A 15,608-nucleotide genomic window follows, 5' to 3' on the forward strand; every position below is an offset into this window, starting at 1 on the left:
AGGCGCATGCGCAGGACCAGAGAACAGTAGCGTGCCTGGCGCCAAATTCTGAAAAGCGAGAAGTGTTTCTGTTGACAACAACAGCTCTCGGTATAACGTCGTGGTTTGTTTAGACGTTATTACGATATATCGAAAAAGGATTACTTTGGAAAAAGGACAACGGAAAGATGCACATCAAATCTATTATCTTAGAAGGGTTCAAGTCCTACGCGCAGAGGACAGAAATCAACGGATTTGATCCGCTCTTCAACGCTATTACCGGACTCAACGGAAGTGGAAAATCCAATATTCTCGACTCGATATGCTTTCTACTGGGGATATCCAACTTGTCTCAGGTAATATGCTACTTATTCTTTAATTCGCAGAAAAGTTAGTTTTTAATCCGGTGAGCTAAAGACATTTCCTTGAAGCTTGTTGTGTTAGCTAGTTAACGTTAGCTTACGGTGCCTTACGTTCAATCGAGGGTTACAGTAACGTTAGTAGAGAAGTTATTGATCTGTAACGTTACTTCCGTCTGATCTGAACTTCTCTTTTCCAGGTGCGAGCGGCCAATCTCCAGGATTTGGTGTACAAGAACGGTCAGGCCGGTATCACCAAAGCCACCGTGTCCATAACTTTCGACAACGCAAACAAGAGTCAGAGTCCGCTTGGATTCGAGACCCACGACGAGATCACGGTCACAAGACAGGTACCGTTGTTGTCCTCTTGTCTCTATTCCTGTTTGTGGGAAGAGTTCCGGATGTATACCTTGTTCCAGCAGTTCCAAACTGAGGGATTCTACTAGTTAACTACAACTTCTGTCAAGTGGTCTGACTTGAACCTTTTATGGCAGTAGATGGTAGCTACTGCGTTAGGTCTGAAAATAGTCCCAACTATATGACTGTTCCCTTTCCCATAATCACTACACTAACTGTCCACTGACGTGATTTATCAGATGTATTGTTACGAGCTGCTCAAACTGGGGCGACAGGGTAGCCTAGTGGTTAGAGTGTTGGACTAGTAACCAAAAGGTTGCAAGACAAATCTGTCGTTCTGCCCCTGAACAGGCAATTAACCCACTGTTCCCAGGCCGTCATTGAAAATAAGAATTTGTTCTTAACTGACTTGCCTAGTTAAGTAAAAAAAAACTAGTAATGCTTTTCATGATGATGTCTCCTGTTTTTATCACAATCACTACACTGATGTTGACTGCTAACTACTGAACAGGCAGTATTATTAGCTATTCAAACTAACGTTAATGCTTTTACTATGATAGTAGCTATTATTAGCCAATCAAACTGCTGCTTTACTGTAGAGGACACTCTCTTAAAATGTTACTATGTTGGAGTGGATGCTCACTCCTCTGTATCCGTCTCCGATCCCAGGTGGTGATTGGTGGTAGGAACAAGTATCTGATCAACGGGGTGAATGCCAACAACACCAGGGTACAGGATCTGTTCTGCTCTGTAGGACTCAACGTTAACAACCCCCACTTCCTCATAATGCAGGTAGGTTTTTTTTCAACACCTCCAGGAGCCTGGGGTGTATTCATTAGTCGCACACTGTAGCAAATCGTTTTTTTTTTTTGCAACGAAGAAGAGATTCTATTGGACAAATTCGGGTTCTGTTTTTGGTTTCTAGTGAACACACCACTGAATGTTGTTCCACTTGTTGATAAGCCGTCTCTATTTGTAGAGTTGACGAGCGGCCCTCTCTATTTGTAGAGTTGACGAGCGGCCTTTATATTTGTAGAGTTGACGAGCGGCCTTTATATTTGTAGAGTTGACGAGCGGCCCTCTCTATTTGTAGAGTTGACGAGCGGCCCTCTCTATTTGTAGAGTTGACGAGCGGCCCTCTCTATTTGTAGAGTTGACGAGCGGCCCTCTCTATTTGTAGAGTTGACGAGCGGCCCTCTCTATTTGTAGAGTTGACGAGCGGCCCTCTCTATTTGTAGAGTTGACGAGCGGCCCTCTCTATTTGTAGAGTTGACGAGCGGCCCTCTCTATTTGTAGAGTTGACGAGCGGCCCTCTCTATTTGTAGAGTTGACGAGCGGCCCTCTCTATTTGTAGAGTTGACGAGCGGCCCTCTCTATTTGTAGAGTTGACGAGCGGCCCTCTCTATTTGTAGAGTTGACGAGCGGCCCTCTCTATTTGTAGAGTTGACGAGCGGCCCTCTCTATTTGTAGAGTTGACGAGCGGCCCTCTCTATTTGTAGAGTTGACGAGCGGCCCTCTCTATTTGTAGAGTTGACGAGCGGCCCTGTAGAGTTGACGAGCGGCCCTCTCTATTTGTAGAGTTGACGAGCGGCCCTCTCTATTTGTAGAGTTGACGAGCGGCCCTCTCTATTTGTAGAGTTGACGAGCGGCCCTCTCTATTTGTAGAGTTGACGAGCGGCCCTCTCTATTTGTAGAGTTGACGAGCGGCCCTCTCTATTTGTAGAGTTGACGAGCGGCCCTCTCTATTTGTAGAGTTGACGAGCGGCCCTCTCTATTTGTAGAGTTGACGAGCGGCCCTCTCTATTTGTAGAGTTGACGAGCGGCCCTCTCTATTTGTAGAGTTGACGAGCGGCCCTCTCTATTTGTAGAGTTGACGAGCGGCCCTCTCTATTTGTAGAGTTGACGAGCGGCCCTCTCTATTTGTAGAGTTGACGAGCGGCCCTCTCTATTTGTAGAGTTGACGAGCGGCCCTCTCTATTTGTAGAGTTGACGAGCGGCCCTCTCTATTTGTAGAGTTGACGAGCGGCCCTCTCTATTTGTAGAGTTGACGAGCGGCCCTCTCTATTTGTAGAGTTGACGAGCGGCCCTCTCTATTTGTAGAGTTGACGAGCGGCCCTCTCTATTTGTAGAGTTGACGAGCGGCCCTCTCTATTTGTAGAGTTGACGAGCGGCCCTCTCTATTTGTAGAGTTGACGAGCGGCCCTCTCTATTTGTAGAGTTGACGAGCGGCCCTCTCTATTTGTAGAGTTGACGAGCGGCCCTCTCTATTTGTAGAGTTGACGAGCGGCCCTCTCTATTTGTAGAGTTGACGAGCGGCCCTCTCTATTTGTAGAGTTGACGAGCGGCCCTCTCTATTTGTAGAGTTGACGAGCGGCCCTCTCTATTTGTAGAGTTGACGAGCGGCCCTCTCTATTTGTAGAGTTGACGAGCGGCCCTCTCTATTTGTAGAGTTGACGAGCGGCCCTCTCTATTTGTAGAGTTGACGAGCGGCCCTCTCTATTTGTAGAGTTGACGAGCGGCCCTCTCTATTTGTAGAGTTGACGAGCGGCCCTCTCTATTTGTAGAGTTGACGAGCGGCCCTCTCTATTTGTAGAGTTGACGAGCGGCCCTCTCTATTTGTAGAGTTGACGAGCGGCCCTCTCTATTTGTAGAGTTGACGAGCGGCCCTCTCTATTTGTAGAGTTGACGAGCGGCCCTCTCTATTTGTAGAGTTGGCGAGCGGCCCTCTCTATTTGTAGAGTTGGCGAGCGGCCCTCTCTATTTGTAGAGTTGGCGAGCGGCCCTCTCTATTTGTAGAGTTGGCGAGCGGCCCTCTCTATTTGTAGAGTTGGCGAGCGGCCCTCTCTATTTGTAGAGTTGGCGAGCGGCCCTCTCTATTTGTAGAGTTGGCGAGCGGCCCTCTCTATTTGTAGAGTTGGCGAGCGGCCCTCTCTATTTGTAGAGTTGGCGAGCGGCCCTCTCTATTTGTAGAGTTGGCGAGCGGCCCTCTCTATTTGTAGAGTTGGCGAGCGGCCCTCTCTATTTGTAGAGTTGGCGAGCGGCCCTCTCTATTTGTAGAGTTGGCGAGCGGCCCTCTCTATTTGTAGAGTTGGCGAGCGGCCCTCTCTATTTGTAGAGTTGGCGAGCGGCCCTCTCTATTTGTAGAGTTGGCGAGCGGCCCTCTCTATTTGTAGAGTTGGCGAGCGGCCCTCTCTATTTGTAGAGTTGGCGAGCGGCCCTCTCTATTTGTAGAGTTGACGAGCGGCCCTCTCTATTTGTAGAGTTGACGAGCGGCCCTCTCTATTTGTAGAGTTGACGAGCGGCCCTCTCTATTTGTAGAGTTGACGAGCGGCCCTCTCTATTTGTAGAGTTGACGAGCGGCCCTCTCTATTTGTAGAGTTGACGAGCAGACTCTATATATTTGTAGGTCTGAGTGACATCGTTCTGTGGTACCACATGTTTTATAAATAACTTTCATATATATATATATATTTTTCTCTTTACATTATTTCAGGGGAGAATCACCAAGGTTCTGAACATGAAACCGCCTGAGGTATGTCTATATACACACACACACTAACACACTATAGAATCATTAAGTCTTGTAGCTATTTGAAGCTTCCGTAGTACACACACACACACTCCACACAAGCTTCCTGGGGAACGACACACACACACACACACTGTAGAATCATGAAGTCTTGTAGCTACTTGAAGCTTCCGTAGTACACACACACACACTCCACACACGCTTCCTGGGGAACGACACACACACTTCCGTAGTATATATACACACAAACTCCTTTGCCCTCCTCTCTACAGCTCTTCTATAACCCTCCTCTCTCTCCTCCGTAGATCCTAGCCATAGAGGAGGCAGCAGGAACCAGGATGTACCACTCTGACCCTCCTCTCTCTCCTCCGTAGATCCTAGCCATAGAGGAGGCAGCAGGAACCAGGATGTACCACTCTGACCCTCCTCTCTCTCCTCCGTAGATCCTAGCCATAGAGGAGGCAGCAGGAACCAGGATGTACCACTCTGACCCTCCTCTCTCTCCTCCGTAGATCCTAGCCATAGAGGAGGCAGCAGGAACCAGGATGTACCACTCTGACCTTCCTCTCTCTCCTCCGTAGATCCTAGCCATAGAGGAGGCAGCAGGAACCAGGATGTACCACTCTGACCCTCCTCTCTCTCCTCCGTAGATCCTAGCCATAGAGGGGGCAGCAGGAACCAGGATGTACCACTCTGACCCTCCTCTCTCTCCTCCGTAGATCCTAGCCATGATAGAAGAGGCAGCAGGAACCAGGATGTACCACTCTGACCCTCCTCTCTCTCCTCCGTAGATCCTAGCCATAGAGGAGGCAGCAGGAACCAGGATGTACCACTCTGACCCTCCTCTCTCTCCTCCGTAGATCCTAGCCATGATAGAAGAGGCAGCAGGAACCAGGATGTACCACACTGACCCTCCTCTCTCTCCTCTGTAGATCCTAGCCATGATAGAAGAGGCAGCAGGAACCAGGATGTACCACTCTGACCCTCCTCTCTCTCCTCCGTAGATCCGAACCAGGATGTACCACTGACCCTCCTCTCTCTCCTCCGTAGATCCTAGCCATGATAGAAGAGGCAGCAGGAACCAGGATGTACCACTCTAACCCTCCTCTCTCTCCTCCGTAGATCCTAGCCATAGAGGAGGCAGCAGGAACCAGGATGTACCACTCTGACCCTCCTCTCTCTCCTCCGTAGATCCTAGCCATGATAGAAGAGGCAGCAGGAACCAGGATGTACGAGTGTAAGAAGATCAGTGCCCAGAAAACCATTGAGAAGAAAGAAGCCAAACTGAAAGAAATCCAGACGGTGCGGCAGCCATCTTACCTGTGGTGACGTAGCTCTGTTTCCTGTCCTGGGACCCAAAGGGGCGGAGTTTGTTTTTGCTCTCTAGAAGACTAAGTTCAACTCTTCATCAGGCCTTTAGTTGAATCTAGGTTCAATTAATCAACTCTTCATCGGGTCTTTAGTTGAATCTAGGTTCAACTCTTCATCAGGTCTTTAGTTGAGTCTAGGTTAAACTCTTCATCAGGTCTTTAGTTGAATCTAGGTTCAACTCTTCATCAGGCCTTTAGTTGAGTCTAGTGTGTTAGTGCTGGGGATCCCCAGGATTGGGGAAATGGACATAGCTCCTTCTATCAACAATGGTGCCTTGGATATTGGTGTCATTTGAGGAACTTGTGTTTGTTTGTGTTCAGATCCTGGATGAAGAGATCACTCCTACCATGCAGAAGCTAAAGGAGGTAGGAAGTCCTGTTTTTAACATGTGTTTTTAGGGGCATGAAATCATCACTTCAGTTCAACACCAAGACCTTTTCTGTCCGTTTGTCCCCTGATGAGTGTGACCCTGGAATAAACACCCCCGAGGATGTTTACTGCACGCTCCTTCCTGTCCCCTCCGTCCATCGAAGGGTGACTCAGTTGGTAGAGCGTAGGGCACTTGTAATGCCAGGGGCTGTGGGTTCGTTTCCCACAGGAGACCAGTAGGAATTAATAATGTAAGCTTGTGAGTAGAGTGAGTGGTTCTGGATAAGAGCGTCTGCTAAATGACTCCCCTTTCATTAACCATCTTTATCCTTTCTGTCTTCCTTCACCGTCGTTCTGTCCTGTCTCTGTCCTCTCTCCACCCCTCTGTCCTCTCTCCGTCTCTCTCTCCGCCCCTCTGTCCTGTCTCTGTCCTCTCTCCGCTCCTCTCTCCCCCCCTCTCTCCGCCCCTCTGTCCTCTCTCCGTCCCTCTCTCCGTCCCTCTGTCCCTCTGTCCTGTCCCTCTGTCCTGTCCTCCGTCCCTCTGTCCTGTCTCCGTCCTCTCTCCGTCCCTCTGTCCTCTCTCCGTCCCTCTGTCCTCTCTCCGTCCTCTCTGTCCTCCGTCCTCTCCCTGTCCTCCGTCCTCTCCGTCCTCCTGTAGGAGCGTTCTTCATACCTGGAGTACCAGAAGTTGATGAGGGAGATAGAACACCTGAGTCGTCTGTACGTGGCCTGGCTGTTTGTCTGCGCTGAGGAGACCAAGGTACACACACACACACACACACACTGAAGGTCCTGTGTGGAATATTACGTCATGTTTTAGTTGTCGTGGTGTCTTGTCATGTTGTCGTGGTGTCTTGTCATGTTGTCGTGGTGTCTTGTCATGTTGTCGTGGTCTTATCATGTTGTTGTGGTGTCATTGTTGTCTTGTTGTGGTGTCTTGTTAATGTTGTGGTGTCTTGTTAATGTCGTGGTGTCTTGTTGTGGTCTTATCATGTTGTGGTGTCATTGTTGTTGTGGTGTCTTGTTAATGTCGTGGTGTCTTGTTGTTGTGGTCTTATCATGTTGTCGTGGTGTCTTGTTGTGGTGTCATTGTTGTTGTGGTGTCTTGTTGTGGTGTCTTGTTAATGTCGTGGTGTCTTGTTGTTGTGGTCTTTTCATGTTGTCATGGTGTCTTGTCCTGTCAGCCCAGCAATGTCCGTTGAGGATGAATAACAAAGTGAATAGAATTGAATGTGATTTGGGTTTACAGGTGAAGTTTAATGGATCTGTTGTTAATTTAAATCTCAGGTGAAGTCTGCGGAGGACCTGAAGGCGATGCAGGACTCCATCACTCAGCTGCAGGCCAACATGGCAGACAACGAAAACAAGGTCCAGGAACTCTCCGCCCAGATACAGGAACTGCAGAAGAAGAGAGACCAAGTAATGAAATGCTATTCAATTCAATTCAACTTTATTAATCCATTCTGGGAGCTTTGGGGAGAGAAAAAACACAACCATGTTGCAGATAACATAGAATGCGGATGGGCACCACTTCTCTAATGTGAACGAATGATAGTGGCAGATCTATGCAACACGTTTCTATCTGCAGCTGTTGAATCTCATTGAATCTCACTCTTCACGGACAGATGCATTTCAAACATTTAGCTCAGAGGTTATTTGATTATGTTCTGTCGGGTGTCCTGGCGCCTGGGGGGGGGGTCCTGGTGTCTGTCGGAAGGGGGGTGTCCTGACGCCTGTCCGGGGGGGGGGGGGGTCCTGGTGTCTGTCGGAGGGGGGTGTGTCCTGGTGTCTGTCGGGGGGGTGGGGGTGTCCTGATGTCTGTCGGGGTCCTGGTGTCTGTCGGGGGGGTGGGGGTGTCCTGATGTCTGTCGGGGGGGGGGGGGGGGTGTCCTGGCCTGACGTCTGTCGGGGGGGTGTCCTGGCGTCTGTCGGGGGGGGGGGGGGGGGTCCTGGTGTCTGTCGGGGGGGTCCTGGTGTCTGTCGGGGGGGAGGGGGGAGGGGGGGGTCCTGGTGTCTGTCGGGGGGGTGTCCTGACGTCTGTCTGTCTGTCTCCTGTCCTACAGGAGGTTGGTGGAGTGTTGAAGGGGTTAGAGGAGACTCTGTCTGAGGTCCAGCGGGTCGATGCTAAAGCCCAGAGTGCTGTGGACATGAAGAAACAGAACCTGGCAGAGGAGACCAAGAAGAGGAAGGAACTGGTGAAGAGCATGGCGGAGGTGAGAGGAGAGAGGGTGTAGGGGTGGTGTGTGAGAGAGGAGGGGGTGTAGCCTGAAGTATGACTAACTAAAACCAATGTCTCTCTGTCTCTGTCTGTCTGTCTGTCTCTCTCTCTGTCTCCTCTCTGTCTCTCTCTCTGTCTCCTCTCTGTCTCTCTCTCTGTCTCCTCCTCTCTGTCTCTCTCTCTCTCTGTCTCTGTCTGTCTCTCTCTCTGTCTCTCTCTCTGTCTCCTCCCCCAGGATAAGAAGATACTAGTGGTTAAGGAAGCGGAGGTGTCCAAGGTAGCAGAGAAGCTGTCTGCCCTACAGGAGGAAGGTCAGAAGGATAGCGCCGCCCTAGAGGCAGCACAGTGTCACTTCAAGGCTGTGTCCGCTGGGCTGTCCACCAATGAGGACGGAGAAGAGGCCACGCTCGCCGGACAGATGATGACCTGCAAGAACGACATTAGTAAAGCTGACACCGAGGCCAAACAGGTGAGGGTGGCCTAGTGGTTAGAGTGTAGAGGCGGCAGGGTAGCCTAGTGGTTAGAGTGTAGAGGCGGCAGGGTAGCCTAGTGGTTAGAGTGTAGAGGTGGCAGGGTAGCCTAGTGGTTAGAGGTGGCAGGGTAGCCTAGTGGTTAGAGGTGGCAGGGTAGCCTAGTGGTTAGAGGTGGCAGGGTAGCCTAGTGGTTAGAGGTGGCAGGGTAGCCTAGTGGTTAGAGGTGGCAGGGTAGCCTAGTGGTTAGAGGTGGCAGGGTAGCCTAGTGGTTAGAGGTGGCAGGGTAGCCTAGTGGTTAGAGGTGGCAGGGTAGCCTAGTGGTTAGAGGTGGCAGGGTAGCCTAGTGGTTAGAGGTGGCAGGGTAGCCTAGTGGTTAGAGGTGGCAGGGTAGCCTAGTGGTTAGAGGTGGCAGGGTAGCCTAGTGGTTAGAGGTGGCAGGGTAGCCTAGTGGTTAGAGGTGGCAGGGTGGCCTAGTGGTTAGAGGTGGCAGGGTGGCCTAGTGGTTAGAGGTGGCAGGGTGGCCTAGTGGTTAGAGGTGGCAGGGTGGCCTAGTGGTTAGAGGTGGCAGGGTGGCCTAGTGGTTAGAGGTGGCAGGGTGGCCTAGTGGTTAGAGGTGGCAGGGTGGCCTAGTGGTTAGAGGTGGCAGGGTGGCCTAGTGGTTAGAGGTGGCAGGGTGGCCTAGTGGTTAGAGGTGGCAGGGTGGCCTAGTGGTTAGAGGTGGCAGGGTGGCCTAGTGGTTAGAGGTGGCAGGGTGGCCTAGTGGTTAGAGGTGGCAGGGTGGCCTAGTGGTTAGAGGTGGCAGGGTGGCCTAGTGGTTAGAGGTGGCAGGGTGGCCTAGTGGTTAGAGGTGGCAGGGTGGCCTAGTGGTTAGAGGTGGCAGGGTGGCCTAGTGGTTAGAGGTGGCAGGGTGGCCTAGTGGTTAGAGGTGGGCAGGGTGGCCTAGTGGTTAGAGGTGGCAGGGTGGCCTAGTGGTTAGAGGTGGCAGGGTGGCCTAGTGGTTAGAGGTGGCAGGGTGGCCTAGTGGTTAGAGGTGGCAGGGTGGCCTAGTGGTTAGAGGTGGCAGGGTGGCCTAGTGGTTAGAGGTGGCAGGGTGGCCTAGTGGTTAGAGGTGGCAGGGTGGCCTAGTGGTTAGAGGTGGCAGGGTGGCCTAGTGGTTAGAGGTGGCAGGGTGGCCTAGTGGTTAGAGGTGGCAGGGTGGCCTAGTGGTTAGAGGTGGCAGGGTGGCCTAGTGGTTAGAGGTGGCAGGGTGGCCTAGTGGTTAGAGGTGGCAGGGTGGCCTAGTGGTTAGAGGTGGCAGGGTGGCCTAGTGGTTAGAGGTGGCAGGGTGGCCTAGTGGTTAGAGGTGGCAGGGTGGCCTAGTGGTTAGAGGTGGCAGGGTGGCCTAGTGGTTAGAGGTGGCAGGGTGGCCTAGTGGTTAGATTGGCAGGGTGGCCTAGTGGGTCGAGGTGGCAGGGTCGCCTAGTGGTTAGAGCGTAGTGGAGGCAGGGTGGCCTAGTGGTTAGAGCGTAGAGGCGGCAGGGTGGCCTAGTGGTTAGAGCGTAGAGGCGGCAGGGTGGCCTAGTGGTTAGAGCGTAGAGGCGGCAGGGTGGCCTAGTGGTTAGAGCGTAGAGGCGGCAGGGTGGCCTAGTGGTTAGAGCGTAGAGGCGGCAGGGTGGCCTAGTGGTTAAATCAAATCAAATCAAATTTATTTATATAGCCCTTCGTACATCAGCTGATATCTCAAAGTGCTGTACAGAAACCCAGCCTAAAACCCCAAACAGCCAGCACGGTTGCTAGGAAAAACTCCCTAGAAAGGCCAATACCTAGGAAGAAACCTAGAGAGGAACCAGGCTATGTGGGGTGGCCAGTCCTCTTCTGGCTGTGCCGGGTGGAGATTATAACAGAACATGGCCAAGATGTTCAAATGTTCATAAATGACCAGCATGGTCGAATAATAATAAGGCAGAACAGTTGAAACTGGAGCAGCAGCACAGTCAGATGGACTGGGGACAGCAAGGAGTCATCATGTCAGGTAGTCCTGGGGCATGGTCCTAGGGCTCAGGTCAGTTGAAACTGGAACAGCAGCATGGCCAGGTGGACTGGGGACAGCAAGGAGTCATCATGTCAGGTAGTCCTGGGGCATGGTCTCTAAGGAGAGAATTAGAGAACGCACACTTAGATTCACACAGGACACCGAATAGGACAGGAGAAGTACTCCAGATATAACAAACTGACCCCAGCCCCCCGACACATAAACTACTGCAGCATAAATACTGGAGGCTGAGACAGGAGGGGTCAGGAGACACTGTGGCCCCATCCGAGGACACCCCCGGACAGGGCCAAACAGGAAGGATATAACCCCACCCACTTTGCCAAAGCACAGCCCCCACACCACTAGAGGGATATCTTCAACCACCAACTTACCATCCTGAGACAAGGCTGAGTATAGCCCACAAAGATCTCCGCCACGGCACAACCCAAGGGGGGGGGCGCCAACCCAGACAGGATGACCACAACAGTGAATCAACCCACTCAGGTGACGCACCCCCTCCAGGGACGGCATGAGAGAGCCCCAGCAAGCCAGTGACTCAGCCCCTGGTGGTTAGAGCGTAGAGGCGGCAGGGTGGCCTAGTGGTTAGAGCGTAGAGGCGGCAGGGTGGCCTAGTGGTTAGAGCGTAGAGGCGGCAGGGTGGCCTAGTGGTTAGAGCGTAGAGGCGGCAGGGTGGCCTAGTGGTTAGAGCGTAGAGGCGGCAGGGTGGCCTAGTGGTTAGAGCGTAGAGGCGGCAGGGCTGGACTAGTAACCGGAAGGTTGCAAGTTCAAACCCCCGAGCTGATAAGGTACAAATCTGTCATTCTGTCCCTGAACAGGCAGTTAACCCACTGTTCCTAGGCCGTCATTGAAAACAAGAATTTGTTCTTAACTGACTTGCCTAGTAAAATAAAGGTGAAAAAAAATAATAATAATAGATTTAAAAAATCGTTATATATATGAGTTGATTGATTTGTATTGAAACATATTTGAAACGGAGAATTGATTGAAGGAAGGATATGAGTCAAGCTGACACAGGCCCAACAGTTGACCTCTGACCTACGACTTTCAAAGAATGCAAACTCCATGAGAATGATGACCTCAATAAAAGAGTTGTGGATGAGTTATTATTTTTTTGTCCTGCTGTGTTGGATGAGTGTCTCTTCACGTGTTCCTTCTCTCCCTGTCGGTTCTTCAGGCCCAGATGAAGCTGAAACATGCCCAGCAGGAGTTGAAGGCCAAGCAAACTGAGGTGAAGAAGATGGACTCTGGTTACAAGAAAGACCAGGAGGCCTTCAACACTGTCAAGAAGAACAAGGAGAAACTAGAGGCTGATATGGAGAAACTACAGTACCAAGGTAGAGGAGGAGGAGGAACTAGAGGCTGATATGGGGAAACTACAGTACCAAGGTAGAGGAGGAACTAGAGGCTGATATGGGGAAACTACAGTACCAAGGTAGAGGAGGAGGAGGAACTAGAGGCTGATATGGGGAAACTACAGTACCAAGGTAGAGGAGGAACTAGAGGCTGATATGGGGAAACTACAGTACCAAGGTAGAGGAGGAGGAACTAGAGGCTGATATGGAGAAACTACAGTACCAAGGTAGAGGAGGAGGAGGAGGAACTAGAGGCTGATATGGAGAAACTACAGTACCAAGGTAGAGGAGGAGGAGGAGGAGGAGGAACTAGAGGCTGATATGGGGAAACTACAGTACCAAGGTAGAGGAGGAGGAACTAGAGGCTGATATGGAGAAACTACAGTACCAAGGTAGAGGAGGAGGAACTAGAGGCTGATATGGAGAAACTACAGTACCAAGGTAGAGGAGGAACTAGAGGCTGATATGGGGAAACTACAGTACCAAGGTAGAGGAGGAGGAGGAACTAGAGGCTGATATGGAGAAACTACAGTACCAAGGTAGAGGAGGAGGAGGAACTAGAGGCTGATATGGGGAAACTACAGTACCAAGGTAGAGGAGAAGGAACTAGAGGCTGATATGGGGAAACTACAGTACCAAGGTGGAGGAGGAGGAGGAGGAGGAACTAGAGGCTGATATGGAGAAACTACAGTACCAAGGTAGAGGAGGAACTAGAGGCTGATATGGGGAAACTACAGTACCAAGTTGGAGGAGGAGGAGGAGGAGGAACTAGAGGCTGATATGGAGAAACTACAGTACCAAGGTAGAGGAGGAACTAGAGGCTGATATGGGGAAACTACAGTACCAAGGTAGAGGAGGAGGAGGAACTAGAGGCTGATATGGGGAAACTACAGTACCAAGGTAGAGGAGGAACTAGAGGCTGATATGGGGAAACTACAGTACCAAGGTAGAGGAGGAACTAGAGGCTGATATGGGGAAACTACAGTACCAAGGTGGAGGAGGAGGAGGAGGAGGAGGAGGAACTAGAGGCTGATATGGAGAAACTACAGTACCAAGGTAGAGGAGGAACTAGAGGCTGATATGGGGAAACTACAGTACCAAGGTAGAGGAGGAGGAGGAACTAGAGGCTGATATGGGGAAACTACAGTACCAAGGTAGAGGAGGAACTAGAGGCTGATATGGGGAAACTACAGTACCAAGGTAGAGGAGGAGGAGGAGGAGGGACTAGAGGCTGATATGGAGAAACTACAGTACCAAGGTAGAGGAGGAGGAGGAGGAACTAGAGGCTGATATGGGGAAACTACAGTACCAAGGTAGAGGAGGAACTAGAGGCTGATATGGGGAAACTACAGTACCAAGGTAGAGGAGGAGGAGGAACTAGAGGCTGATATGGAGAAACTACAGTACCAAGGTAGAGGAGGAACTAGAGGCTGATATGGGGAAACTACAGTACCAAGGTAGAGGAGGAACTAGAGGCTGATATGGGGAAACTACAGTACCAAGGTAGAGGAGGAACTAGAGGCTGATATGGGGAAACTACAGTACCAAGGTAGAGGAGGAACTAGAGGCTGATATGGGGAAACTACAGTACCAAGGTAGAGGAGGAACTAGAGGCTGATATGGGGAAACTACAGTACCAAGGTAGAGGAGGAGGAGGAGGAGGAACTAGAGGCTGATATGGGGAAACTACAGTACCAAGGTAGAGGAGGAACTAGAGGCTGATATGGGGAAACTACAGTACCAAGGTAGAGGAGGAGGAGGAGGAACTAGAGGCTGATATGGGGAAACTACAGTACCAAGGTAGAGGAGGAGGAGGAACTAGAGGCTGATATGGAGAAACTACAGTACCAAGGTAGAGGAGGAGGAGGAGGAACTAGAGGCTGATATGGGGAAACTACAGTACCAAGGTAGAGGAGGAGGAGGAACTAGAGGCTGATATGGGGAAACTACAGTACCAAGGTAGAGGAGGAGGAGGAACTAGAGGCTGATATGGAGAAACTACAGTACCAAGGTAGAGGAGGAGGAGGAGGAACTAGAGGCCGATATGGGGAAACTACAGTACCAAGGTAGAGGAGGAGGAGGAGGAGGAACTAGAGGCTGATATGGAGAAACTACAGTACCAAGGTAGAGGAGGAGGAGGAGGAACTAGAGGCTGATATGGGGAAACTACAGTACCAAGGTAGAGGAGGAGGAGGAACTAGAGGCTGATATGGGGAAACTACAGTACCAAGGTAGAGGAGGAGGAGGAACTAGAGGCTGATATGGGGAAACTACAGTACCAAGGTAGAGGAGGAGGAGGAGGAACTAGAGGCTGATATGGGGAAACTACAGTACCAAGGTAGAGGAGGAGGAGGAACTAGAGGCTGATATGGAGAAACTACAGTACCAAGGTAGAGGAGGAACTAGAGGCTGATATGGGGAAACTACAGTACCAAGGTAGAGGAGGAGGAGGAACTAGAGGCTGATATGGGGAAACTACAGTACCAAGGTAGAGGAGGAGGAGGAACTAGAGGCTGATATGGAGAAACTACAGTACCAAGGTAGAGGAGGAACTAGAGGCTGATATGGGGAAACTACAGTACCAAGGTGGAGGAGGAGGAGGAGGAGGAACTAGAGGCTGATATGGAGAAACTACAGTACCAAGGTAGAGGAGAAGGAACTAGAGGCTGATATGGGGAAACTACAGTACCAAGGTAGAGGAGGAGGAGGAACTAGAGGCTGATATGGAGAAACTACAGTACCAAGGTAGAGGAGGAACTAGAGGCTGATATGGAGAAACTACAGTACCAAGGTAGAGGAGGAGGAGGAGGAGGAACTAGAGGCTGATATGGGGAAACTACAGTACCAAGGTAGAGGAGGAGGAGGAACTAGAGGCTGATATGGGGAAACTACAGTACCAAGGTAGAGGAGAAGGAACTAGAGGCTGATATGGGGAAACTACAGTACCAAGGTAGAGGAGGAGGAGGAGGAACTAGAGGCTGATATGGGGAAACTACAGTACCAAGGTAGAGGAGGAACTAGAGGCTGATATGGGGAAACTACAGTACCAAGGTGGAGGAGGAGGAGGAGGAGGAACTAGAGGCTGATATGGAGAAACTACAGTACCAAGGTAGAGGAGGAACTAGAGGCTGATATGGAGAAACTACAGTACCAAGGTAGAGGAGGAGGAGGAACTAGAGGCTGATATGGAGAAACTACAGTACCAAGGTAGAGGAGGAGGAGGAGGAGGAACTAGAGGCTGATATGGGGAAACTACAGTACCAAGGTAGAGGAGAAGGAACTAGAGGCTGATATGGGGAAACTACAGTACCAAGGTAGAGGAGGAGGAACTAGAGGCTGATATGGGGAAACTACAGTACCAAGGTAGAGGAGGAGGAGGAGGAACTAGAGGCTGATATGGGGAAACTACAGTACCAAGGTAGAGGAGGAACTAGAGGCTGATATGGGGAAACTACAGTACCAAGGTGGAGGAGGAGGAGGAGGAGGAACTAGAGGCTGATATGGAGAAACTACAGTACCAAGGTAGAGGAGGAACTAGAGGCTGATATGGAGAAACTACAGTACCAAGG

At 50.9% G+C, this 15,608-nt stretch overlaps 1 protein-coding gene across 2 annotated transcripts in view; it reads left to right on the forward strand.

Moving 5' to 3' along the window:
- Positions 1–15,608, forward strand: part of smc2 (structural maintenance of chromosomes 2) — a 49,049-nt gene continuing 33,441 nt past the window's right edge. The window contains exons 1-11 of one of the 2 annotated variants that reach the window (XM_031817283.1): positions 1–335; positions 539–688; positions 1,365–1,487; positions 4,189–4,227; positions 5,416–5,526; positions 5,916–5,960; positions 6,623–6,724; positions 7,252–7,383; positions 8,028–8,177; positions 8,418–8,651; positions 11,862–12,021. In XM_031817283.1, coding sequence (XP_031673143.1) covers positions 168–335; positions 539–688; positions 1,365–1,487; positions 4,189–4,227; positions 5,416–5,526; positions 5,916–5,960; positions 6,623–6,724; positions 7,252–7,383; positions 8,028–8,177; positions 8,418–8,651; positions 11,862–12,021 — 1,414 coding nt within the window. In that variant the 5' untranslated portion in view covers positions 1–167. The remainder of the gene's footprint in view (positions 336–538; positions 689–1,364; positions 1,488–4,188; positions 4,228–5,415; positions 5,527–5,915; positions 5,961–6,622; positions 6,725–7,251; positions 7,384–8,027; positions 8,178–8,417; positions 8,652–11,861; positions 12,022–15,608) is intronic. The other variant, XM_031817284.1, reaches the window with a different exon arrangement.

Source organism: Oncorhynchus kisutch, unplaced genomic scaffold (assembly GCF_002021735.2).
Source record: "Oncorhynchus kisutch isolate 150728-3 unplaced genomic scaffold, Okis_V2 scaffold976, whole genome shotgun sequence".
NCBI lineage: Eukaryota > Metazoa > Chordata > Actinopteri > Salmoniformes > Salmonidae > Oncorhynchus > Oncorhynchus kisutch.